This window comes from Mirounga leonina, unplaced genomic scaffold (genome assembly GCF_011800145.1).
Source record: "Mirounga leonina isolate KUSES-001 unplaced genomic scaffold, KU_Mleo_1.0 Mir_170, whole genome shotgun sequence".
Classification (NCBI taxonomy): Eukaryota; Metazoa; Chordata; class Mammalia; order Carnivora; family Phocidae; genus Mirounga; species Mirounga leonina.
This window is the reverse complement of record NW_023270433.1, coordinates 32,201,782-32,226,630: the sequence shown is the minus strand read 5'-3', so window position 1 is coordinate 32,226,630 and position 24,849 is coordinate 32,201,782. Positions and strand designations below refer to the sequence as shown.

The 24,849-nt window shown below is 53.9% G+C and overlaps 2 protein-coding genes across 3 annotated transcripts in view; both read right to left on the bottom strand.

Moving 5' to 3' along the window:
- The window catches only part of CORO2A (coronin 2A), a 53,159-nt gene extending 40,762 nt beyond the window's left edge, over positions 1-12,397 (bottom strand). The window contains exon 1 of the mRNA XM_035016228.1: positions 12,326-12,397. The gene's annotated coding sequence lies outside the window, so the exon portion shown is untranslated. The remainder of the gene's footprint in view (positions 1-12,325) is intronic.
- Positions 12,398-17,442: 5,045 nt separating this feature from the next.
- TBC1D2 (TBC1 domain family member 2) overlaps positions 17,443-24,849 on the bottom strand; it is a 52,070-nt gene continuing 44,663 nt past the window's right edge. For both annotated transcript variants that reach the window (XM_035016225.1, XM_035016227.1), the window contains 4 exons: positions 21,944-22,064; positions 19,717-19,902; positions 18,679-18,800; positions 17,443-17,992 (listed from right to left, as the gene is read on the bottom strand). In XM_035016225.1, the coding sequence (XP_034872116.1) occupies positions 17,785-17,992; positions 18,679-18,800; positions 19,717-19,902; positions 21,944-22,064 (637 nt within the window). In that variant the 3' untranslated portion in view covers positions 17,443-17,784. The remainder of the gene's footprint in view (positions 17,993-18,678; positions 18,801-19,716; positions 19,903-21,943; positions 22,065-24,849) is intronic.

The window sequence follows — 24,849 nt, the reverse complement described above, 5'->3', positions numbered from 1 at the left end:
TTCAGGCTGCACAGGATGGTAGAGATCATCTAGTCTAACCCCCTTACTTTTCAGGTGAGGAAACAAGGAGTGGGGAAGGGATGTAACTGGTCCAGGGTCACCTGGCTGGTCAGTGGCAGATCCCAGGGAGAACGAAAATCTCTAGTTCTTGATGCTAAAATCAGCTGCTTCTTTGGTGTCCCGGCCACAGTCCAGCCCCTTACTGGGCCATTCTCGGGTCCCTGTACCTCTCAGCCCTCTGCAGCTGTATCCCCTGAGTCATGAGGTCACCTACTGGCTCTGAGGGTGGCTGAGGGTGGCATGGAGGTGTGGGTCCCAGTCAAGTTACAAGTGTATCAGGATGGGGGGGCAGGACATGGAGCCATCAGTAGGCCACGATTCCAGGAGTTACTCTCCTTCACTCTGAAGCCTTGGTTCCTCAGCTGTAAAATGGGACTAATCAAACCCAGCTCATGGGTTTGCTGTTTGGATACCCATGAGGTCCCACTGATGTCTGCGGACTGGGAACTAACCCCTGAGGGCCGTTACTGCTGTCCTCACACTCTGGAAGGTTTTGTTTAGGGGGTGAGATCTGGGGGTGCTCCTAGAGCCTAAGGAGTCTGCCTTTGACTGCCAACCACAGCTCTAGACACCGCAGGACCTGGAGCCCCTGCAGCCTGGTGGTCCCCCCGATGTGCCGGCCCAGGCCTGGTGTGGTGGCGGACAGCTGTGGCTATGGGTCCCGGGCCCTCTGGGGCATGCCTGAAGTCCTGCTCCTGTCTCTCTGCGGCTCTATTCTCCCCTGCTCTCATCCTCCTCATCTCCCACATCCTTCTCGCTTACTCCAGGCTGTCTTCCTAACCTCCCCCCCTGACTTCTCCTAAGCTGAGTCCCACTTGGGCAACCGTGAGACAGAAGCATCCCTTCTTCCAAAACCTTCAACGGCCTCTCCGCTGGCCATTCAAAGCTGAGGTGTGGCCCAGGAGTAAACCAAGAAGAGAGCTGGGGCCCCGTGGGAGGTGGTGGTGGGGGGACAAGGGCAGTAGGCCTGGGTGCAGACAAGAAGGGGGTGCATTTTCTATAGAGAACTTAAAAACAATAATAAGACCGACTAAAAGTGACTTTTTATTATCATGATATGCCTGCAGCTCTCCACAGTGTCAATGAAGAAACTCTCCCCACTGCCAGGCCAGGCTGCTCCCACCTCCCCCGCCCTTGGCAAGCGCCCAGGACCTGATACTATTCCCTAGACTGAGAAAAACTGGCCTGTATGTTCGCCACATCCCAAAGAGGCTCGGTACGCTTCCCATCAGCAGCCCCGGCTCGCATTGGTTCCTTCGCCGGTAAGTCCCTCCCAGCACTCTGCGCGCTCAGCTGCTCCCCCTTTCAGTCTTCCCGCAAGCACTCCCGTCCACGTCCACCCCTCGGCTGGCCACAGCCCCCGGCCCAGGCCTCCTGACACCTAGCCCGGGCCGTACGCAGACCCAGCGGCATCAGGTTCTCATCTCCCAAGGAAGACCGAGGAACCACCCTCCGAAATCTGGAACCCACAGCACAGGAAACCACACCAGCAGAGCCACTGACTGGCTGCGTGACCTCAGACAAGTCCCAGATCCTCTCCAGCCTCAGTTTCCCCTGTGCAAGGACAACTCATCTCCAGATGACCCTCCTTTCCTTGTCCTCAGTCACCCCCTTCCCTTGGCCACACCGTGCACTTTGTCATCATGTGAAAATGTTCCACCTGCTTCCAAAGTCACTAATTCGAGCGCCCCCTTGCTGACTGCACCTTCCGCACCTTCTGCTTCCTGTCATCTGCCAGATGTGACCGGGCCTTTGTCGGCACCCCTGTTGGAGCAATAAAACAGGTTCAGGCCCGAGGAGAGCGCCCGGGTACCACAGACTGCTCTCCGGGGCGACATAACCCATTTGGCACTGCCCTGACTCTGCTGCCAAGCTTGGATCCGGCCTTTCTGAGAGGCCAACTCCAGGGATGGCGTCTGGGCTGTGTGACAACCACCTGCTGTGAGGCCTGTTTCTTGTGTCCAGTAACCTGGGACACCTTCCCACAGCTCTGCCCCTGTGAGGCGGCCCATCACTGGCCTCCTCTACCTCATCCCTGCCCGTCTGCCCCTCCCTTCTCTCCTCCCATGAGGTCCGTCACCTCATCCTCACCCCGAAACCTTCACCCGCTGACTTCTTTCCCCCATTATCCAGCAAAACTCTGGTGCTGGATGAACCAGGATACCTAAGGAGGGCTGGGGAAGAAAATGGACAAAACCCAAACCAGGACAGGAGGTACCAACGGGATGACAGCTTTACCACTACAGCTCTTCTCTCCCCGGGTCATCTGGGTGGCTCCCTCATCCTTGGACTCACAGCCAATCCATCATGAATGCCCCCCCCCAACACCTTGTAAACCATCTACTGATCTCTATGCCCCCTGCTCCCAGCTGCTCGCACCTGCACACACCTACCAACCATCTTGCCCCCAACCTCTTCCAAAGATGCCCATCTGAGCATGTCACTCCCCGGCCTCTGCTCCAGGACCCACAGGGTCTGGCCCGCTCCGCCTCTCCAGCCTCATCTGCCCAGGAATCAGAGCTGGAGACACTCAGTGCTTTTAAGTCCTCAATGGTCCATTTCCTTCAGCCTTGGGGCTGTTTCTTTTGTCCAACAGGCTCCTTTTCCCCCCTTCACCTGATCACTCCCTACTGGTCTTTCAGATCTCAGCTCAAAAGTCCTTCCCTTAGGGCGCCTGGGTGGCTCAGTCGGTTGAGCCTCTGCCTTCAGCTCAGGTCATGATCCCAGGGTCCTGGGATGGAGCCCCGCATCGGGCTCCCTGCTCTGCGGGGAATCTGCTTCCCCTTTTGCCCCTCCTCCCACTCGTTCTCTCAATCTCTCTCTCTCTCAAATAAATATATAAAATCTTTGAAAAAGAAAAAAATCCTTCCCTTAGAAGAGCCTTCTGCAGCGACCCTGAACTAAGCACATTCTCTGCTCTGCAGGCCCTCCCTTCTCCTTCAGGCACCTGTGGCAGGTTCTGTGAGACTTTAGGACTGCTGCCCATCTCCTGTGGTCTGCGATCCCACCAGGGCAGCACCTAGGTCTGTTCTGCTCTGCATCCCCAGCATCAAGCCGGGCTTCAAAGGCACTCAGCGACCCATACATGGATAAAGGTCTCATTCACAAGAGTAAATTGAAAAATAACTTCGTAGGAAATGAATGAATGGGCCTTTCTGGGTGAGGCTCTAGGGTAATCTGTGTGGGGCAGGTCTCTGTGGTCTCTCTCCAGGGTGGGCCATAGGTCAACCCACTCTTGGTAATGATCGTAACAAGGATGAGGCTAATGAACCAGCCAACAAGCTCTCAGAGCTCCTTCCTGTCCATTATCTCCCCCGCTCCCCTCCAGGCCTTCCCCCATTACTTATAGTCCTGGGAGTTTAATGACCAGTCCAGTGGGGCACTTCTGAACTCTGAACTGGCGTTATGTTCACTCTGCAGCACGAACACTTTCTTCTTCCTAAGGGCCAGCACTTAGGAGTCTTTTCTTTGTGGGGTTGGAGGAGGAAGAAGTGATGGATGGGTTCAAATCCCAGCTTTATCTTTTGCTGGCTCTGTGACCTTGCAAAAATCACTTAACCTCTCTGGGCCCTTGTTTCCTGATCTATAAAAAGTGGACAAGAATATCTAGCCAGGAGGTTGATAGAGGATTAAATGAGTATACGTACATTAAGAGTCTAGTATGGGGCCTATTGCATGTTATATCGGATTGATTCTAAGACACAGTTTTTTAACATTTAACATCTCTGAAACTGGGATTCACCAGTATATCTGGTGTATCTCACAACAGATGGTACCCTGCATTCAAGAAAATATGACAGTAGCTTAGTTTCTTCATTTCCATTGCAAAGAGGTGGGAAGGTGTGTGAGAGCCCCAAGAAAGTGCACGGTTGAGGGAAAAGGGTCTGCTGGGGTCTGGCATATTGAGGCGGAACCCTGAAGCATCACAGAATCTGAAGGCACAGGCCCCGCCCTAGCCAGCGGGCCCACTGGACCTGTCCCTGCTGTCCTAGTCCCACTCCGGGGGTGGCCCAAATGCCAGGAGAACTCTGATCTTTCTGGATCTGACGCTGTGCTCCTGCTGATGCAGCTTGCGGTCCCTGGCCTGGACAGTCTGCCCACCATGCTGACGGTGCTTGCCGCCACCTCTAACCCCAGTCTCTGTCCAAGAAAGGTCCTAGGACCTATCCCAGAGACCTCTCCTTCAGTGATGCCTCCCTCAAGCCATCGCTGGCCTCTGCTCTCGACTGTCCTGGAGGGCCACCCGGGGGGTATCATCCAGGCCCCCCCCCCATGGCTCTGTGCTATGGGTGCCTCCTGGAACCCTCCAGCCTGCTGATGTCAGACTGTTATACCGTCCTCATTACACTGTCACATATATTACATACGGACAACTTGTTCTAGAAACAAATGTCAAATGCATGCAAAAATTTCAAAATATAGAAAAGACAAAAGTGATAGTGAAAATCAACCAGCTTGATGTGTGTCTTTCTGCATATTTTTCCATATCCGCAAGGGTGTAGATACATTCTCCTCCCAAACCCAAACCCTAGCAGGCTCAGTGCCCACATACTGTTCTCTGCCTTGCTTTTCCAGTTAATGTGACCTCGTGGACCTCCTCGACCCAGAACTGTTTCTCCTCAGTGATCTCATGGCACTCCCGTCGTCCCCGCCCTTCCCTTGGCATGTCCCTTAGCCCCTCTCACCCAGGTCCTGAGGCCTGGCCTGTGCTTACGGCCCGATGGCTTTCTGCAGACACTTGTCCTCTTCCACGGGACAGGGCTGTGATTGGCCCCCTCTAAGCACAGCCACACCCCGGTACAGAAATACTCTTGAGCTCTTAAATCAGGGGTATGAGGTGAATAGAGGCTTTCTGTCCCTGTTGGCTTTGATTTGAGGCCTTTTAAAACAGACCAGATGTTCTCTGAGACCCAGAAGGATGCTGGTCCTGTATTTCCCAAACCCCCAGGGGCTCCAGACATCACAATAAACAACGAACAGGTGCCTGACATTTTATAGCTCAAAAGCGCTTCCATGCTCTTTATCCAATTTTAAGCCTCACAACCACCCTATAAATTAGGCAAAGCAAGTATTTACTTTTGAGCCATCCTACAGATGAAGAGGCTGGGGCTCAGAGAGGTGGGCCATTTACCCAATGACCTTCTTTGCTTTCCTCCCCTCCAGTGTCTGGCTGACTCCCATCCCACTAACAACCCAGCTCAGACGGCACCTTCTCTGGGAGCCTTCCCCACCTCCAGCCCCACCCTAGGCTAGGTTAGATGCCCCTCTTTGAGGGCCACGGCTCCTGGGCTTCCCTATCAGAGCTGGGGTCCCCCGCCCCCACCCTCTGGCTGCGTGCCCTTACAGGCAGTGAAGCGTCTGGTTTCTCTCCATCCATACTCCCCAAGCACAGGGAAGCCTCGGTAGATGGCTGCTAGGATGAAGATTGTTACAATCATCAAGGCAGGAAATATTCTCCCCTCTTTATGGGTGAGAACAAGGGGCATAAAGAAGGGACAGGACTTGCCTACAGAGCACGTTATTGGCCAGGTCAGGTCTCCCTCCTCAGAGGCGTGGCTTCCTTCGTTCCACTGCGTCTTTTGTTGTCTGCAATCCTGGACTGCAGGCCACTGCCCCAGGTTCATTTCTGTCTTCTCTGGCGCTGGCTGGGCCCTACCTGGTTCAGCCAGGTGTGAAGGGGAGTGTTGTGGAGGTGCTCTGGCTGGGGCAGGCTCAATCCCCCGGCCTGAGCCAACAGCCCGGGGTAGCCTCAGGGATAGCAACAGTAGCTGCCCATCTACTGAGCACCTCCGTGGGCCTGCACTTTCCACCTACACCTCACTGCACCCTGCAGCTGGCACCATTATGATGCCATTTTGCAGGTGGGGCGGGGTGGGGGGGTGGGGAAGACCCCGGCGCAAGGCTCAACTGGTCGCTGTGCTGGGACCAGATGCCAGGACTGCATCCCTAGCAGCAGGCGGCCCCAGGAGTTTGCTGGCCCCAGAGCCAGAAATAAATGCACAGTCAGAGTACAAGAGACAACTCCCAGGGGGCCTGCAGGCCTGGCAGAGCCCCAAACTCTCCCTCCCCATCTCCTGGCCACCTCCCACCCAGGGCCCGCAGGAAGGCTGAGACTCTTGAGCTCAGGGAGGCAGGGCCTGCCCCGGCAGCCCGGCCCGGCGGTCCTGGGCACTCCCTGGGGGTGGGGTCATGCCACCTGCCAGCCCCCTGCAAACTCTGGGCTCAAGGCCAGACCAAAAGCACTTGCCACATCAACCCTGCACAAGTTCTCAGCATCCTCTTTCTTCTTAGAATGAGCCCTCACGTATCTGCTCCCAACTAGGTGAGAGATGCGACACAAGGCCCTGCCTTTCACTGAGCTTCACTTGCCCGATCTGTGAACTGATGCCGGGGTGGGGGGAGTTGGGGGGGTGTCTCCATGGGACCCACCAACTGACATTCCAGGTAGCACAGCACAGAGATGAAGACCCTGGACACTGGAGCCAGATGACATGGCTTCAAATGGCTGACCCTGGGCCCCAGTGTCCTCATCTGTAAAATGGGGAGAATAGGGCGCCTGGGTGGCTCAGTGGGTTGAGTGTCTGCCTTTGACTCAGGTCATGATCCCAGGGTCCTGGGATCGAGCCCCGCATCGGGCTCCTTGCTCAGTGGGGAGTCTGCTTCTCCCTCTGCCTCTGCCCTCCACGTGCTTGTGCTCTCTCTCTCTGTCAAATAAACAAAATCTCTTAAAAAATGGGGAAAATAGTAAAAAAAAGACAAAGTTAATACACCAAAATACTTATATTGATTATCTGAGATGAAAATAGAAGATACGGATAATTCATTTTCTGTTTTCCTTTTTTTTTTTTAAAGATTTTATTTATTTATTTGAGAGAGAGAGAATGAGAGACAGAGAGCATGAGAGGGAGGAGGGTCAGAGGGAGAAGCAGACTCCCTGCCGAGCAGGGAGCCCGATGAGGGACTCGATCCAGGGACTCCAGGATCATGACCTGAGCCGAAGGCAGTCGCTTAACCAACTGAGCCACCCAGGCGCCCTGTTTTCCTTTTTTTCTAAATTCCCCATTACCATCAAGTATTTATAATAGAAAGAAACATTCTTTGTAAATTAACTTTATTGAGATATAACTTACATACAATAGAATACACCCATTTTAAAAAGTAGTAATAATAAATGAGAGTATCTATCCTCCATAATGCTTTGAGGATTGAATGGGTTAATGTACGTCAAATCTTAGATGGTGCCTGGAGCAGAAGTGCTATTAAGTGTCTGTTCAATAAATAAGCCTAAGGGCGCCTGGGTGGCTCAGTCGGTTGAGCGACTGCCTTCGGCTCAGGTCGTGATCCTGGAGTCCCGGGATCGAGTCCCGCATCGGGCTCCCTGCTCGGCGGGGAGTCTGCTTCTCCCTCTGACCCTCCTCCCTCTCATGCTCTCTGTCTCTCATTCTCTCTGTCTCAAATAAATAAATAAAATCTTTCAATAAATAAATAAATAAATAAATAAATAAATAAATAAGCCTAAGACCAGCCTGGCTTCCTCCTCTTCCTCCTCCTGCTCACCTGGCCTGGACCCCCCTCCCCACTCCCAGCACTAAGCTCGGCAGATCCTCTGCCCCCACATTCACTGGTTCACTGCCTGGGTCCACCTCATCCCCCAGCCTGGATTATTTCCACAGCTTCTCTCTGCACCCCAGAGGAAGCGCACTAACACTCAGATCTGGCCATGCCCTGGCCCCGTCCCACAGCTCCTCCCTGCCCTCTACTAAAAGCCCTAGCTCCTCTGTGAGACACGGTGTCTCAGCAAGCTACCTAATGTCTCCGTATCTTTGTTTTCTTAACTGAAAAAGAGGAGTAAAATGAGTGCCCCCTCCTCGGGGCACCTGACTGGCTCAGTCAGTACAGCATACAACTCTTGATCTTGGGTCATGAGTCTGAGTCCCAAGTGTGGCGTGGAGTTTACTTAAAAAAAGAAAAAAAAAGGGGGCACCTGGGTGGCTCAGTCGGTTAAGCGTCTGCCTTCGGCTCAGGTCATGATCCCAGGGTCCTGGGATGAAGCCCCGCATCTTGCTCCCTGCTCAGTGGGGAGCCTGCTTCTCTCTCTCCCTCTGCCCCCCACTTGTGCTCACTTGCTCTCTCTGTGTCAAATGAATAAATAAAATCTTAAAAAAAAAAAAAGAGTACCCCCCCCGAAACTTAGAGGATGCCATGATGTACAGGGCAGGGTCCACAACCCGACCACCAGTGGCACCTCTTACCAGTCTCCCCTGCCTCCTCCGTCACTCTGTTTTGGCCTGTTTGCCTGTGAACGTGTCAGGCACGGTCCTACCTCAGGCCTTTTGCACTGGCTGTCCCCTCCACCTGGATGGCTCTTCCCCAGAAACCAGCCCAGCTCCCTTCCTCACTGCCTTCAAGACTTTGCCCAAAAGTCTCCCACTTAATGATCCCCCCAACCACCCAATTTAAAATCCCAACCCAGTCCTTCCACTCCCCCTCACATGCCCGAAACATAACCCCTGTCTTTTATTTCTTCCACCCCATTTATCATCATTTGCTTTACTTATTGTTTATTGTCTTTTTCCCCCCTATCAGATTGTAAGTTTCTTTAGGACAGATTGCTTGGGTCTATTTTATTTACTGTCAAGATACCTGCCTCCACCCCAGAAAATACAGAGCACAGTGTAGGTGTTCAATAAACGAACAGCTAAATGACTAAATGAATGAATGTAAAGCACTTAGGACAGAATCGGGCAGGTGGGAAGTACTCAATATTATTATTATTATTATTATTATTATTATTAATTCTTCAAGGTCAGGCTCCCATGCCCTTCCTCCTTGACTTTTCCAAGCTTATAATCACACTGTCCTAGCCTCCACTGCACCCTGCCAATTTCTCAATTATGGTAGAGAGCACAGGGCTCTTTAATTCTATCTTTTTCCATTTAGACTGAATTGAATGAAATTGTCATTTCTTGTAGTCAAAAACAGTCAGATATTGGCCATTTCACATAGTTTAACCTAATATATTTCTCATGGCAACCTGCAGGACCCTAGGAGGCACCTCAAGGCCTAGTATACAATAGGTGCCCAATAAACGTTTGTTCACAGAAGTCAAGTCACCTATTCCTGGCCCTTCATAGTAGGTGTGATTGCAAAGCACCTCTAATCTGGTCTGAAGGAGGCAGGGCACAGCCTGTAGCCTTAAAATAACAAACAGAAGATCCTGCTGCACTCTTTTCTGGTCTTCCTGAAAAATCTCTGTCCCCTGATATCTGGCAAAGAAAAATAAAAACAAAACCACACTCCACTCTTATATAACAATCCAGGTTCTGGCCATTTGCAACTAACAAAAGTTTAATGCTGAAAGAAGCCCCTTCCCAGGGAAAAAAGACTAGCTGCCTGTCTCTAAGAGGATTCATTTAATGATGGGGGAGGAAGGCTAGAACATTCTTTGGTTATCACCGTGTTCACTGTTCCAATATAGGCTTTAGTTACAGAGATCTGTTAGATCCCCAAGGCGGGTTGTCGGAGCTGAAAGAAATTCAGCAATCACTGAACCTATCCCGTTTCACAGATGGGGAAAGTGAGGTCAGAAAGGGAAAGCGGGGGGCGCCTGAGTGGGCTCAGAAGGTTGGGCGGCTGCCTTTGGCTCAGGTCATGATCCCGGGATCCTGGGATCGAGAAACTCGAGGGGCTCCCTGCTCAGTGGGGAGTCTGTGTCTCCCTCTCCCTCTGCCCCTACACCGCGCCCCCTGCCCCCTGCTCGTGCTCAGCTCTCTCTCTCAAATAAATAAAATCTTTAAAAAAAGAAAGGGAAAGGGACTGAACCAAGCTCACACAGCAGGGTACATGAAGAGTTCATCCTGGAATCTATGCCTACTGACGTTAATCTTGTGAGCTTTCCTCTGGACCACGTTGCTTTTATGTTGGCCAGATTCCGGCAACGGAAGCTTTAATGCTACTATTTTTTAAGCTGTACTTTTCAAATGAAATGTTTATTAAACCTCAGATAAAACACCAAGAGCTTCACTATGAGAAAACTTGTTATAAATAACAGCATTGCATTCATCTCTCTCTATAGTTACTTCCTCAGGGTAAAGTCCTCAAAGTAAGAAGTCTAGGGGCAAAGGGCAGTTAGAATCATTTCCCTGGACTCTTATAACAGGCTGCCAGATTGCCCTGCAAAATTAAATGCTGCTGGAGAATTCCCACAGCCTTGCCAGCAGAGAGGTTTATCCTTTTGTATTTATTTTTGCTAATTTTATAGGAATAAATACAGACTGCTTTCACTTACTATGTGGTATGTGTTTTCCAACAAATAAGCAAATACTCTGGTCTTGGTTGCTGGTTTGCTGTGTCATCTTGGACAAATCATGTCCCCTCTGGGGCTAGGGGATGCATATCTAGACAATGAGGGGGTTGAAGAGATGATTTCTTCAGATCCCTTTCAGCTTGGACATGCCATAATTCCATAGTACATTTTTAAATTATTAGCATAGGATGACTTTGTAATAGCCAGAATCTGCCATGCCCCTAAATCAGGCCAAAATGCTGAGCAGGAAAACAGAGCCCAGATTATACATATGTAGAGACGACAAGAAACTTAGGTAGCACTTAAGCGTGTGTGTTGGAGCTCCGTTCGAGGGACAGCACATATACTTGGGCTGCTTTTACAAGGGGGTAACAGTACTCATTTGTGGTCTAGCTCCAGGTTCTGTGAGGCTCCACCATAACCAGCGGGCATGGTCATGGTCACACTGTTAGTCAGACGGAGAATCCCAGACTTGCAGTCAAAGGTAGTTCACCCCCAGCCAAGTGCTCATCCAGCCTCTGTTCACATTCCACCACTGGCCCAGGCAGTAAGAAAGCTCTTGGGTGAGGGCAGGTCATGAAGTGGACAAGAGTGACGAGAAGGCCCAGACGTGGTTCTCAGAAATACTTCCTCCATCAGGGCAGGCAACAGAAGAGGAGGAAGAGGCACTGGAGGCAGGACGAAGGGCCTGGAGAGGGGCTCCTCTGGCTCCTCCCCTCCCCCCAGACCTCTAAGGCGCTGCTAACCCAAAGGCGCTCCACAGGTGCGGGAAGTGCAGAGCCCACATTCCAGCCCTGATGCCGGTAGGTTCTGAACCAGCCCCGGGCCTACTGCTGCTTGCCCTGGGGCAGACACCTCAGCTCCAGCCTCTGCCCTTCGCTCCCTTTGGCTCTGGCAGGAGAAGTGCTGGGCCTGGGGCTGCTGGGCCTGGAAGTGAGCAGACTGAAGGGACCAGATGATTGCCCCACGGTGGAGGAAGAGGAGGAAGATGTCTGTGTGCCCAGAGCAGGACCAGCAGCTTCCAACTGTTTAGAGTTAATAAGATCCCCATCATAGGAGGTGTGTAATGGGGGCAGCAAGACCTTCCAGAGGGGATTTTACAGAGCCACTGGGCCAGATGCCAGAGGTCTTTTGTTTTGTTTTGTTTTGTTTTACCCTGAGAGCCTGGAGCCACAGTCCCTCAGACACGTGCTCTGTCCCAGACCCAACCCCACCCAGACACAGCTCTCTTGGCACTGTCCCTCCTTGGAGGTCTACACACACGAACCTGATCCAGCCCTATCATTCCTGGCGGGGCAGGGACGGGGAAGAGGACGTTCCATACCATTCTCTAAACCCTGGTGGGTTCATGGGTCTGGTCCAGGCCAGTCTGCAGCTGATGGTCCCATCACCCCCAACTCAGGGCTCCCCCGGCAAGGCTGACTTGGCTGGCCAGCTCCGACGGCCCCACCCTGCATGCCCAGGCGGGCTCAATGGGGACCTCGGGCTGTCGCCCCCTCCTGTTTCCCGTACCTGGAAGCTGAGGCCCTGCCCGTCACCCAGTCAGGAGGGGGAGGGTCCAGACGGGTCCCGCGGGGGCACCCAGGCCGCCAGGGGGGCCCTGTCGGGACCGGCTCGCCACACCCAGCGTGAGCGGCCCTCCCTGCGGGCAGGAGGGGTGGGCGGTGCAGACAGTGCCGATCCCAGCCCCGAGCCGTCGGGAGCCTGGACCTCAGCGCGGCCTCCCCCAACAGCGCGGAGCGGAAGGGGCTATCCCAATGGGGAAACTGAGGCCTGGGGAGGGGCGGTGCTTTGTAAGGTCACGCGGGGGTGCCGGAAGCCTCGTCCCCCAGCGCCCCGCCGGGTCCCCCGCGGCGCGCCGAGCCCAGCATCCCTCCCAGGGCGCTGCAGCCGGGAGGCGCAGCGCGCACACCTCGCGCGCACCGGGAAGGCACGGCCGACGGCGCCGGGCCGCCCTACCTTGATGACGACCGCGCAGGTGGCGGTGGCGGCCGCGGCGTCCGGCTCCGGCTCCGCGCTCCTCACCGCCAGCCGAGGGCCCGCGCGCAGTGCCGCCGCCTCCTCCCCGCCCCGCAGCCGGGAGGGCGGGGCCGAGGGGCGGGGCTGGGGCTGGGGCCGGGCACGAGCCCCGCCCGCGCGCCCCGGGTCCGAGGGCCACCCCTCCTTCCCCACCCTCCCGACCGCGCTCCTGGCCCCCGGGACCCGTCTCCGGGCGCGCGCACGCGCACAGAACAGGCGCGCACACCGGCGCGCACACGCCGCAGTGATTGGGGCGGGCTGCCCGGCGACCGAGCGGAGGCTGGGGACAGGCGGACCCGCCGCTCCCTCGCTGCGTGCCACGGGGCAAGGAACTCGACCTCCCGAGCCTCCGTTGCCCCCTTGGCGAAATGGAAACAGTAACTGTTTCTGCGCCCGAGAGCTGTTTGAGAATTGGAGGAGACGACTTAATTTACCGGCCCGGCAAAGTGCGCGCGCAGAGCCCACCACGGGGGTGGCGCCTGGTAAACCCGGCTGGTAGACAAATTCTTGAGGCTTCTAGTCGGCGGGGAGGAAAAGAGCAGGGAGGGCGGCTCAGGAACGGGAGGACTCCGTTCTCTCGGCAGCCAGGAGGGGGCGCTGCCGCCCGGTCTCGCCGGCTCTGGGGTCCTGAGCACACTAGGCAATGGGAGGAGATGCGGAGGCCCCTCCTTTTAATAAAACTACCACCTCACACTTAGTGAGCCAGGCACTGTTCTAGGCACCTTAAATGCATTAACTCACTTTACCGTCACACAAGCCTGTGAGGTTACACTATTACGTATTTTACAAATAAGAAAGCTGAGGCACACACAGTTTAAGCACCTCGCTTAAGATCACACAGCTAGTCATCAACCCCAAGCAGCACGGCTCCCAAGCCCAAGCTCGGAGCCACTTCACCACACCACCCCTCTTGAGAAGAGCTCTTTGTTTTGCTCAGTTGTGTATCTCAGAGCACCTAGAACACTAGCCAGCTCAATTCTGAGTGAATAACAGAGCATACTATGTACTTCATATGTATTATTTCATTTAATTCTAGTGGCCCTTTTATTTAGCTATTATTACCCCCGTTTTACAGGTTAGAAGATTGAGACTTAGAGTGGCTAAGTAAGTGGGGGCTCTTGAGTATCTCCTTGGAAAGAATAGCCAGGGCCAAAGCCTGCAACTCATTCACTGTTCACTGGGCCACTCCCCACTCAGAGTCCGCTCCCCACTCCCCATCCCCACTTTGTGTGGCCTTCAAAGCCCCCTTCACCCCCCCCACACACTGCTCAGACTGAATTTGAGCTTCAGATATCAACATGAGTCGGATATTTGATGTTTCAGAAAAGCATATGGAGAAATCAGAATGTTGTGGGAGTTCCTTATACTTATGGCTTAATATTGCCTTTATTTTTAATTACTCCTGGGGGTGGACACCACCACCTTTCCAAGGCTAAGGCATCTGAATGCCCTAATTCACCTAGGGCTTGGGCCAGTATCTCGGGGGTGTCCCCCCAACCCCCACACACTCGCACCTCTGTGCCTTTGTGCACATGCTCTGCTCTGCCAGGAAGTCTCTTCCTACAGCATCTCCGTCTTTCTAAACCAAGGTGTCCTTCCTTCCAGGTTCATCACCTCCCCAGGAAGCCTTCCTACATGCCCCGAGGATGTGCCTTCTCAGCCTTGTGTCTGCATCTTTGCCCCCCTGCACCATGGTGGTGGGTGGCTGGGACTGTGTTGGGGAAAGACGGGTTTGGCAGGGACCTCTGGGGGCCATGGGTATATGGACTATTGGGAGGTCACTGGAGGCCTCTGCAGTAGACACAATCCAGGACCCTTTCTGGGGATGCTGCATATGTGCATGCCTGTACACCTGTGTGTGTGTGTGGGGGGGGGAGATTAGAACAAGGACCCTAATCTCTCCTCCTAATCCTGATCCTTTTGAGGAAGGTCCTTTTGAGATTAGAACAAGGACCCTAATCTCTCCTCCTAATACCGGTCCACCCCCCATAACCATCCTATGAATTGCACACAGATTCTGAGGCCAGAGCAGGGATGACCTGCCCGGGGGTCCCTAGTTAGAAAACCACAAAATCGGTGTGGCCTCAAAGTTGGGCCCATCTGCCAGCATCTTATATTGGGTCTTGGTTGATTGGGACAGGCCAGGAAACCACCATCCCCTTCCTTCCCTATGTGTCAACATGGCCAGCTTTGTTTAATCTGCCACGTGTGGGCCAATGCCTTGTGCAGGACCAGAATGTGTGCGAGAAAGGGTGGCAAATTCTTCATCTACCTGCCCAACATGGAGCTTTCTGGGCAATATGGCCGTGCGCTGGGAGACTGAACTAAGAATGAGGGAACGGCAGTGCCTGGGGGGTGAGGTTCGGAGCGTGGGGGACGTTAGCCAAGTACAGGCATTCTGTAGAAGTCAGTGTGCACCTCCCACTTTGGGGTGGAGATGGGGGAGTCTTCCCTCCAGGTCCTTCCTCCTCCTTTGAGGAGTCCCTTTATTCTTGGGGATATTGCCCCAGGGAGGTTCCCTGGGCAACTCCTGTCCCCTCCCCTATCCAGTGCAGCAGGGATGGCAGCTTGCTGGGGGCCCAGTGTCTGAGAGAGAGAGAGACGCTTTGAGCTGAGAGGTCCCATCCCCTGGGGTAGGAGGGTGGGGCTGTGAGGGATCAGATCCTCCAGCCCTAGAAGGCAGCAGCCCCTAGGGATGGGGGGCAACAGCTGTGGTGCAGGGCCAGGAATCTGACACCAGGGGTGGGCTCCCAACGCCTTTGGGGAAGAAGGGGGAGGGAGGGAAGGCAGCAGCAGCTACAGACCTTCTTGAGGTGTGACACCCCCACTTCCATCAGTCCCTGTTACAGCCTCCCTGTCAGGTGGATGGTTCTTCTATTTTCCTTTGCCGGGAGCTCTCCCATGGGGCCCTACATCACTCAGGAAGCTATAGGCCAGGCTTGTTCTTTCCCCTGGATCCTTTGGTGTTTTAGGCTCCCGAGAAGTTGAGGTGAGCTGGAATGAACCCTCCCTGGTCTTATCGTTAGCATCTCTAAGGCTTAAGCATGGCTTAACCACTCAGCGGCTGTATGGCTTTGGGCAAGTTAGTTAACCTCTCTGAGGCTTCATCTTCTTGTTTCTAAATTGAGCGCGCCATGGAGTGAGCAGTGCTCTAGGACAGGCCATTCTCATTCCTGGCTCCAGCTCCAGCATTTCATTTCAGGGCTGGAGGAAGCCAGACCAGGGTCAGTCCTGTGGTCTCCAGCCCTCCTGGTGTATCAGAATGCCCATGCCCCACAACAGGCTCTGTGTGGCACACAGCACCGATATTCTTTAAAAGCTGCTTAGGTGATTCTGTGGTGCAGCCAGGTACAAAGCAGAGGTTACATTGCTGGGTCAACGGCAAAGCACCACCCCTTTCCCCTGGTCCAGGAGGGGCAAGGTGGAGGCACCGAGCTGTGGGCAGAGCTTCTTCTCAGCCTGGGGGTGGGGAGGGGAGATGAGGAAGAGGGAAGAGGGAGAAAGGAAGAAGGGTGAGGAGAACGGGCAGGAGGAGGAGGGGAAGGATGAGGGAAGGAGGAGAGGGAGGAAAGAGAGGAAAGAAGCAGGACAAGGAGAGGAAAGAAGCAGGACGAGGAGAGGAAGCAGGGGAGAGATAGGAAGGGAAGAAGGGAGAGGGGGGTGTCATGTATCTTGACAGCCTCTGTCTGATCTGGGATTGTTTATTTTTTGCTGAGGAGGGAATTTGAATTTCAAGGCTGGAGCTGAAGGTCCAGCTCCGTCATCTGTCCTGGAGCCTTGGGCCTTTTCGAAGCCCTCTGGGTGACTTTTCTCCATAAAAAGGCCATTCCTGGCCAGTGGTGGTGCTTCACTTTGTGCCAGGCACCAGCGTCCTGTCCTTTAGCCCTCCTGGGAGCTCCAGGAGGCTGGCCCCCTTGTCTCCTCAATGATGCCCTTAGGGGTGCAGCACCCAGCCTGTTGGAGGTGCAGCTAGGACCCCCGCAGGCCACCATCACGCCTCACAGATGCCATTTAGTGGTGAAAGGATCTCAGCAGATGTAAGTTTGGCAAAAATGAGGAAGGTCGTCAAGACCCTATGTGGGGTGCTCACAGCAGACCCGGGGCCCTGGGGCCAGCCAGCAGCCCCTGTCACGTGGGAAGAAAGAACTCTGCACGTCTCTTCCCCAGAGCTGTGTAGGGGGCACAGTGTCAGGGAACTGGGTGCCTGGGGTGCCAACCCCTCAGAGTTCACACTTGTGGGCGAGCAGGCCAGTCCCCAGTGACAGGTGTGGCTTCCTTCCCAGCCCTGGACAGGAACCTCAGATCAGAGCGGGAAGTCTCCGTGCCTGAATCCCGCACCCCTAGTCCTGCCTACCAAAGACTACCCAGCGTGAGCCTATACCGACAGTCAAGGGCTCGCTGAGAAATGAGCGACCAAAATCACTTACGCAGCCTTGACCCCCTGCGTTTGGGGGAGTGGGGGCAGGCGGCTCTGACTGCTGAGGAAGGGCCCAGAAGAGCCCAGAAGAACTGAAACTGAGCTCCTGCACACAGTGGGTGCCAGAAGAGCTGGCCCTGACTTGGCGACAGGCTGGAGCTGTGTCCCTCTCACCACCTTTTCCTCACCCTCCAGCTGCCCATTTTTCAGAGAGGAGGGGACTCTTCTTGCCTGGGCCCATGAGGCTGGCAGAGCGAGATCAGGCGTCGGGCGGCTGACCCAGGGCTCTCTTGGTGTGGGCAGGGCTTTTCCTTGGAACCCCTTCCCCCAAACGGGCTGTGAATGGAAAGGCGGGCATAGGTGCAAGGCTCAGGAAACAGGCCTCAGTAGATGGGAGCTGGGCCTGGGACGGAAGCAGAACCAGCGCTGGAGAGGTGCTGTGGCCCAGGAAGACACACCCCAAATGCACAGGGCCCTCGCTCCTCAGGAAACCAGGAGGGCGGCAGGCCCTGCAGAGACGCCCACAGAAGCAGAACCCAGGGATGTCCCAGGCTGGGAAGGCCCCAGTGATGGGACACCCTGGAGCCCTGGGCCCACCCAGGAGGAGTTGGTTACTGGGAATCATTCAAGTTCCAAAGCCTGTCAACTATTTCCAATATTTACATTGTTTTATACAGATAAAACTTAAAGAATGTTCAGGTTACCCAGTAAGCCAGCATTCTTGCTTGTCTGTGTGCTAAAGTGCTCTGTGGGAGAAGTGAGAAAGGGGTGGCATCCCTGGGTATGTGCTTATGAGTCCCAAACAAGGGCTTCACAGCAGACAATGTTCTGATGGGGAGACTGAGGCCCAGAGAGGGGAAGGGACTTGCCCAGCGACACGCGGTGCTGTGGCTCACTGGCTGGACCACTGTTCCACGGCCGCCATCCCGGGGGCCTGACAGCCAAAGGGGAGAAAGGGCTTTGGGGAGGGCAGGTGGCCAAGTCAGGCATCCCCCTCCCCCTCGTCCTCACTGGTGCAACCCTCTGGCACCGCTGGGCCTTGGGAGTTCCGAGTCTCCAAGTACTCAGCCTTCAGCTGCTCTAGCTCACGCAGCTCAGCCTGCAGCCGCTCCCGGTGGGCCGTCCGCAGCTGCCGCAGCTGCTTCATAGGGAAGGGGTTCATGTCGTTGAAGGCGATGTTCATCAGCTTCCTGGGGGGAGAGCACAGTTAGCCCAAAGCCAGGGCCCCACTGGGTCTACATTCACTGGGCCTTCCGGGGCACCCTGCCATTCATTCTGTCCATGTGGCTGAGGCCCTGGCCCCTGCCCATGGGCAGCTCACCTTCCAGGAAGGAAACAGTGAATAAGAAGACAACTTCCACCCAAAGTGATGTATACTGAGGCAGGAAGAAGCTTAGGGCTATGGGAGCTCTAACTCCGTAAGGAAAGGTTTATCATGGAAGGCTTCTTGGAAGAGGTGACATGTGAGCAGAGTTTTGAAGAATGAGTAGGGTTGGCCAGGCAAAGATGGCAGTGGTGGAGGTGACAGGGAGGCATTCTAAGTAGAAGAAACTGCAAGGCCAAAATCTCAGAGGTTGGTGTTGAGCTAGGAACTCAAATAATTATTTGGCAGGACGACAGGGCATGGGTGTTAGGGGCAGGAAAAGGTGGGAAAGAAACAAAATTGCATAGGGGTCTTGAATACCACGGTAAGGGGCAGATAGACCACTGGGGCAGTGGAATGTCCCTAAAGATTTCTAAGCTGTAATGGAGGATCAGCATCACTAACAAATCTCCACTCAGCAAACACCTGCCTATCCTCTGCTATGTGTCCTGGGGCATGTGTGGGTGGTGGGAGTGCTGGCCAGGCAGGGTAGGGGCAGAAGTGGGTTCTCACTGGCTGTTGCAAATGGTCTTGGTGAAGAAGCGCAGGTACTGGTAGATCTCCAGGCCATCCTGCAGTCTCAGGATCGCCTCCTCGTTGTACTTGAAAATGGCCAAGGCATAGCGGAATACCACCTGGGGGGCAAAGTGGGGGCTCAGGTGGGGCACGGGGGGTCAGGGCAGGTAATCCCCAGGGGGAGGAAAACCCCCACAGGCACCCAACTGCTGTTCCATCTCTATCCCACCCACTCCTCCTGCTTTGGTGATCTTGAAATAAATCCCAGACAACACGTCAGGAAATCTGTGAATCCTTCGGCAGGTTTGGTGTTGGACTCCCTGATGCCCCCAGGACAGGCTGCAGAGGTTGACAACTTGAGTGTGGGGAGGCCGAGGGGCAGAGGCAGACAGGGAAACCCCAGGGGGAGGGAGCACAGTGTGAAATCTGGGCATGGGGACTGAGTCCTGGCTCTGTCCTCACTTGTCCCGGGGCCCTGGGTGAGGTGCTACCATGTTGGACCTAATGGGGGTAATACTGTTTACATGAGGCATCAGTAGGAATCAAATGGAATAACAGATCCGAAGGTGCTCTGCAAACTGTGGTACGTTATCAACCACCGTGGGGAAACTGGGGTGGAGGTCACAGGGAGGTCTGCCCAGGGTCTCCTAGAAAGGCAAGGGGCAAAGGGGGACCACACACCCATGTGCCAGCCTCCCAATATGGGGCTCAGTCCAAACAGGAAGAAGAGAAGCAGGGGCCCAGGTGACTGGATGGGCAGCGGAGGGAATAGGGATGGGCTTCCTGGATCACAGTCATGCCTCTTCCCTAGGGAAAGGAAATCCCCCAAACTTTAAGACACATCTTCAGAGGCAGAACCACCCCTTCTCCTCACATTGCAAAGCACTTTAGTTTACAAAGCCATGCTCCCATGAGAGGTCCTCAAAGCCCTGACAGGGGAGCACTGTCTTCCCATTCTCCAGGGGCAGAAGCGAGACCCAGAGGGCTGCAGGGCCTTGCTCAGGACTGTCCTGCTCACCCCTGATGGTGCCCTACCTTGGTACCCTCATAGAGGAAGGCGTCCCAGACCCGGAGAAGGATGTTGCTGATGAGACTGTCTGCAAAGACCACGAGGAACCAGTTGAAGGTGATGAAGGAGAGATCCACACGGTAGTGCCCCAGGTGAGCCATCAACCTGGGCAGCTTCTCCAAGAGGAGGTCCTGGAGCACCCGCTGGTCCACCTGGGAGCCAGGGAGAGAGGGCTTGTTAGCCGCCACCCTAGAGAAGGGGCTGCCTCCCTCCCTGCCTGCCCTTCCCACCCAGCCCGTCCACACACAGTCCCGGAGTCAACCCCCAACCCCCCCCACCCCTGGCCCCGGGGAGCACGGAGTGCCTGGAGGAGCCAAAGCCTCCCATGGCCAGGAGACAGCACAGACCAGCAGTCTTCTGGGCTGGAGCACTGGGCTCTGGTGTGGAGGCCTCTGTAGGCTAAGTTCTTAGCCAGTGGTATTTTGGCCCATTTGTCCTCCTGAACCCGAAGCCAAGCAGGAGTTCAACTTGTATCCACCGACACCATGGCCACTTCTCTATATCCACTTTGGACCTGACATAAAAGATGCTCAGTGCATCCAGCTCAAGACTGAGGGTAACTCATTGAACCTAAGATGTCACCGAACCTACTGAAGGAGTCACAGATTTACTGACGTGATGTCTGGGATTTATTTCAAGATCACCAAAGCAGGAGGAGTGGGTGGGATAGAAATGGAACAGCAGTTGGGTGCCTGTGTTGATAATTCAAACTGGGTGATAGATACATGGAGGTTCAAATACTATTTTCTCTATTTTTTGTACATTCAAAATTTTCTATATAAAAAATGAGGAAAAAACCCTCCAACAACCCCACAACAATACACTGGTTTTACAACACACCTCAGTTTCGGAGATGTTAAAGCATGACAATAAAATATGGAACATTTCCCAGCCTGCCTTGCAGTGAGGGGGTGCCATGTGACACAGTTCTGACCAATAAGGTGTAAGCAGCACCTGCTGGGCGGGAAAGCTGTGGGAGGCGGAGCCAGCCCCTGCCTTGCACCCTCTGCTTCTTCCAGCCTCGACCACGGCCACAGTGCCGGAGGTGGTATGGCTGTCCTGTGACCATGAGCAGGGGGCTGACAGCAATATGTGAGGGATGGCAGAGCAGAGAGCTTAAGGGGACTTCAGCTTTGTCATTCTCTGGGAAAAATGAGCCGCCCCTTGAGCCACTGTGAGGTTGGGCCGCCCTTCCTGACTCATCACCTATTCCCTGACGACTCCTCAGTCTTGATCTCCGGCCCTGACCTCCCTCCTTCACATGGGACACCCACTTGTCTGCTGACCTCCCCGCCCAGGTGGGTGTCCCACAGGAGGCATCAGTGTTGGGCAATCTTTCTCGTGTTGGGCATGATAGGAAAGGAGAGGAACAGAGTGGGTGGGCAGGAAATGACTTGATAGGTTTATGGTGGGAAGTGAGAAAGTCCCCTCCAGATGGCCTCTCTGCATAAAGCAGACAGTACGGATGCACCAGGAGCCGGATGAGGGGTGAAGCAAGAGAGGAGATGGGAGGTCAGAAATGGTTTTGCGTGTACATCTGTCATCAAGCCCAAGCAGAAGTACTCCCATCCCAAAGCAGACAAACCAGAGGTTCAGAGAGGGGATGCCGCAAGGCCAGGCAGCTGGCTGGGGGAGAGGTGGGCTCTGGACTAGCTGCGCCTGACTCTAGGGCTGGCCGGGGCTCAGAGGGAGAGGGGGGCGAGGCGGTGAGGGTGCAGGCAGCTGTGCTTCTCCGGAGGCCGTGACCAGCTTGTGTGAAGACTCGTCCCCACCTCCCACCCTGAGTCCCACTTCCACCCACCTGACCTCTGTTTTGAAATTCTTTACTGGCAAAAAGCAAGAGATTCTAGATTTTCTTCTCCTTCCCTCCCCAAGAAACCATTTCTGAAAAGAACAAAACCAAAACCAACCAACCAAACAAACAACCCCCCCCCAACCATTTCTCATGACATAGTGTCACCACTGGCATAACAGCAATCTACCCCAGGGGCAGGGCCCCCACAACTCTAAAGGCCATCAGCTCACCAGAACTTCCCAGGAGTCCCAGGGAGAGGTTACTGGCCCCTTGTACAGAGGGAGAAATGGAGGCCTGAGAGCGTCCTGATTCTTCTGAGATTCACTGGCTTGAAGGAACCACTCAAGGGGCACCACCCTGCATGGCCCCTAAGTCCCGTCCGTCCTTGCCCTGCTCACCTGGGATGATGTCAGTGTCTTGCTGTAGTAATCAGCCGGCATGATGGTCTCCACAATGGCCACCAGACACCAGAAGGCGCTCTCCTCCTCCTCCAGGACCAGCAGAGCGATGGCCGCCAGTCTGGAATGGGAGGAAAGGAGGCCTGGGGTGAGGTGTAGAAGCTGCAGCCAGGCAAAGGGTGGTAGAGATAGATCCCTGGCTCCCAACCCTACTCCCTAAAACCAGGCTAGTGTTCTGGCACCTGGGGTGAGATGAACATGCTTTGGGGGAGGACTACAGAGGAGATTTCTGAGCAATGGGGAGAATTGAGTCTCTAGGGAAGGGCTCTGGGGGTCCGTTGCTCAGGTCTTATGAATTCTGGATCTGCTGCTTCCTGGCTGGATGATCCTGGGCAAGTTCCTAAACTTCTCTGTGGCTCAGCCTCCTCATAATAATCACAGGACTCTTATGAGGATGAATGAAGTTAACACAAGATAAATGCTGAGCACAATACCTGACATGTAGTGAGTGTTTAATGAATGTTAGCTATCCTCATCTTAATATCCACAGGCTTTGAGACCTTGACAAGTGTGCTAACCTCTCTGAGCCTTACTTTCATCATCTGTGAAGTGGGATTAACAATCTCCACCTCCCAGGGCTGTGTGGCATTTTGAGCGAGAAGGCAGACCTACAGCGCCTTGCTAACTATCTGGCATACAGCAGGTGCTCACTACACAGAATTCTTTCTCCCCTTTGCTTCCTGAACTCCCTCCAAAGTTATCGCAGGGCTCTAATGAGATCATGGTAAGAAAGGAAAAAACCCACAGTGTTGAGTAGGGATGTCGGCCTAGAAGAAGTATTGCTTTCTCTACTTCTCCTATCTTTCCTGGCAGGTCTCACCCACTGTCAATCCAGGAATACATTTCCCAAAATGCAGTGGTCTCTAAAGATGCTAGGTGAACACAAGGTCCCAAATACAAAAATGTTTGGGAAATGCTACATCCTCTAGCCCCCTTTTATTATTTTTTTTAAAGATTTTATTTATTTACTTGACGGAGAGAGACACAGCAAGAGAGGGAACACAAGCAGGGGGAGTGGGAGAGAGAGAAGCAGGCTTCCCGCGGAGCAGGGAGCCCGATGTGGGGCTCGATCCCGGGACCCTGGGACCATGACCTGAGCCGAAGGCAGACGCCTAACGACTGAGCCACCCAGGCACCCCTCTAGCCCCCTTTTAGAGGCTGATGATACACAACATCTTACTAAAAGCCTCTGAGAAATTCTGCAGTGACAAAACAGTGACTGCAGAATTTACTTACTAAAAGCCCGTGCAGAAATTCTGCAGTGACTCTAACCCAAGGCTGTCCAGTGGAGTTATGGAGCCCCTTTTGTACAGTGCACCCACTGAACACCCTTAGGGAGATGCCACCTTATAGTATTGTGAAGCCTCACACTCTTGATGGGCTTAAAGAACACATTTCATTGTCCAGCTATTTATCCTTCTCTGGGCTCTTACTAGACTGGATTCATGATCTCCAGCCTCTTCTGAGGTTCACACTGTTTAAAGAAGAAAAAAGAAACCCCTTTTCTCTCCCCAGGATTGGGAAGGAATTTCTTTCCACTCTAAAATATTTGTACAAACTCTCCTGGGTCTGAGCTGAGTGGATGAAAGGAAGAGTCACAGGTCTCTTGGGAAATAGGAAGCTCTCCCCTCTCAAAGCTGGGGAAGGGGGTCTTCTGAGGTCATTTAGTTCAGGGATAGCAAATGTGTGAAACACTGGCCACCACTCTCTTTTGCCTATGCCAGGGCAGACATAACTAGTGAATCATGACAACATTCCCTTTGTCTATGTCCAGGGCAGACATAACTAATTAATCATTGTGCTCTTTCCCACTGACTCTGGAGGCTGCCTCAGAAACTCACAAGACAAGGCTCCAGGCAGGTGCTTCCTACTTGTCAACCCTGGTCTAGATAAACTTATTGCAGATAGGAAGACCGAGTCCTGGAAAGCAGAAGTCACTTGCTCAGGGTCACACGTTCAGTTGGTGGCAGAGTGGAGACAGAACCCGGGGCTCCCAAAGTCCAGCCTGGTGTTCTCTCGACCCTACCCTATCCCGCTGGAGCCTCAGGACGTGCTCGGTCCAGAAGCTGGCTGCCGGCACCAGCGTAGATTTTTGCACACATTGCAAGGTCAGTAGTGAGAGTTTGCTGGTACCAACTAGGGCTTACCAACTGCCCCGGGCTACAGCCAGCCTCCAACCTAAGGCATTCAGGCTCAAGTGGGTCTACAAAGGAGGTAGCGTGGTGATATGGGAAAGAAACAGCTACTCCTAATGCACTCCCCTTATATTTTAAAGAGAATTCGCTTTAAAGTTTTTGCCCTAAATTAGCACTGTATCATTACTATGATATCTGTCACCCTTTAAACAGGCTGATTTGTTGCACGGAAGCAGGGTCTGTCTTGACACCATGCACGCAGTTCTACCGGCTGCCACTAGATGGCGGCGCTCAGACAAGTGAAAGGGGCCCGCAGGGTGGGGTTGAAGGGCCCCACTCTCCACTTGTGAAGGGGCTCTTCCCATTATAAGTAACTTTCGATTTTAAGCAATAATATGAATATTTGCCTAAACATCAATTATCAGTAAAAAAGAAAGAAAGAAAGAAAGAAAAAAGCATTCAGAGAAAGAGTTAAAGAAATACTCCTGGTCACGTCATCCCCCCTCTCTCCGTCTGTTTTTCCTACATATCCCTCCACAGCCTTTGTGCTGCCTTTTTCCACACAGGGAGAAGCTTCTTTCCTTCTGGGAGGTTTATCTCAAGACCCTTCCTGCTACAGGATTTCCCCTTGTCCCCCCCCTTATATTAGCTGTGCTGTAGTTTAACTCTGAATTTCCAGTAACTGAACACGTATGTATGCTCAGTTTCACC